Raw genomic sequence first — 2,100 nt, forward strand, 5'->3', positions numbered from 1 at the left:
TTGTTAAGTTTAATTTGTAGTTTCCTAATTCAGAAGCTTTGTAATCCCACGGAAATACGTGATGATAGTTATGCCAACCTTCACCGAGAGCAGCTATACCAAYCGAAARGYTGTTTGTTGGGGATATGGAGCTGTCAAAAAAAAATTATAATAAACATTATTTTAAAAGAATCAATATATACAAGAGAAAATTCTATTTTAATACGTGGGAGTGCGACGCAATTCATCGAGACCCTCAAGCAATTTCTTTCAACATACTTAATTATTTTTATTTTCTTTAATTCTAAAAATATATAAGTTAAAATTACCACGTACTCGTAGTTCAATTAATATTCTAATAGAAAAATAACGTTTACATACTTATCGTATGGTTTTGTACCCCACATATGAGCTGCAGAATTTATTAAAAAGATAGCGTTTAAAGAAATGATGTATCTAATAGTTGTGGCGTACCAAGCGTTCATCAAACTCTCTTCCCAAAAAAATACAGGTATCAACGTTGGAATGACGAAACAAACGAGTGTCATGAAAATTGTAGCATGTCTAGAAAATAAAGAAAACAAGCAAACATATCGATTATTTTATAGAAAGCAAAATATTTTAAAATATTTGATATTTACTTTAGTTGCCACATGACCACTGGGTCTTTTTCAAGATCGCTCATATCTATCGTTGCTCCCTTTTTTATAACATCGGGATGTTTTTTTAAAAACCCCCACCCAATGTGAGAAAAAAAGAAACCCCTTTTCGAGTTATGTGGATCGGCATCCGTGTCGGTGTACTTGTGATGAACTCGGTGATATCTTGCCCATATATAAATGGGTCTCTGTAATATCAACAATAGTACTCATTTGTTCACATAATTACATAACTTTTGACCGTTCATACATCTATCATTTTTTATTGATTCATGTGATTGATTTCATTCTGATATTCAATATGTAAATTACTATTTTTTAATTTATATTTTTATTTAAAATCATAATATAAAATTTATTGTTTCGAAAAATGTTTTATTACAAATAAWTGGTTTTTCGATTTACTTGAGTTAAATGAACAAGTTTTTTACTATTATTTATATTCATACTCGTATACGTAATAGAAGTGAATGGACTTACTTGAAATGCCATAGATTGCAAAATCATCAGGATTATTCTCAGTGGCCATTTTGCTTTGTAAGACTTATGAGACCATAATCTATGAGCACCAGCTGTAACACCGACGATTGATGCTGGAATTGTAATAATCGCTGAAAAGTCAAGAATAGAATATTGTTTATTGTTTTATATTTTTTCATGGAGTTTATATTATATATTCTTTTGTAGCGATAAATGAAAATCATAATAGATCGCTGCTAGCAATAATAGGATAAGTATATTATCTATGACATAGTGCGATTGAAAATAGTAATCGATCACATAACAAAGCTTACAATATTCTTATTGATTTGTTTATATCTTACCGAATATCGTAGTATAAAATTTTAGTGAAGTGAGACTGAAATAGATTCCATAAAGACAGGTAATGTGAAAATAGAGTAAAAATATAAAGTTGAACCACACAATATCCCACTTATATCTGTGCTTTACTTTTTGTAATGTCTCCATATCCCTGCTTCAATGATTTTACTTTTTCTGAAGAAAATAATAATAAATGTATTAATGGATTTTATTTGTTATTTCAATTAATAAAATAAACCAAAATTTAATTTTTTTTCCTAATTTTGAGTATTTATGAAAAGATTTGGAGAGGAAGTGTTAACAAACTTTTCGTAAGGTTGAAATATAACTTTGTTATTAAAATAAGTTTATTAAAATAAATATAGATACTCTTATAACAAGATGTAAAAAACAAAGGACGAAACAAGAAATACTAGACGGAAAAGGAACCCCAATTGGATATTGCCGAAGATATGAGAAATGGAGCTACATAGTTTTTTAAGGAATTTGTGAATGTCCAAAAGCGTCAAGGAAATACAACATTAACGAAATCTACGTATCAAGATGCTCATCCGATTTAAAAATAATAGGGTAGATGTGATAATGCTACAACTAAAGTGAGATGCGTGCTTATTTTTTACCGGACACGTACACATTTTTT

At 29.1% G+C, this 2,100-nt stretch overlaps 1 protein-coding gene across 1 annotated transcript; it reads right to left on the bottom strand.

The window, feature by feature from the left end:
* Positions 1–4: 4 nt before the first annotated feature.
* Positions 5–1,615, bottom strand: LOC106792933 (acyl-CoA Delta(11) desaturase-like; the record flags this gene model as incomplete). Its single annotated transcript, XM_014759466.1, has 5 exons — positions 1,463–1,615; positions 1,119–1,249; positions 621–826; positions 361–543; positions 5–131 (listed from the first exon to the last, which is right to left on the bottom strand). Coding segments are annotated over exons 1-5 (792 nt in total), but the record flags the coding sequence as incomplete, so codon positions are not given.
* Positions 1,616–2,100: the final 485 nt, after the last annotated feature.

The sequence above is a fragment of the Polistes canadensis genome, unplaced genomic scaffold (assembly GCF_001313835.1).
Source record: "Polistes canadensis isolate GaletaPanama2010 unplaced genomic scaffold, ASM131383v1 scaffold_2035, whole genome shotgun sequence".
NCBI lineage: Eukaryota > Metazoa > Arthropoda > Insecta > Hymenoptera > Vespidae > Polistes > Polistes canadensis.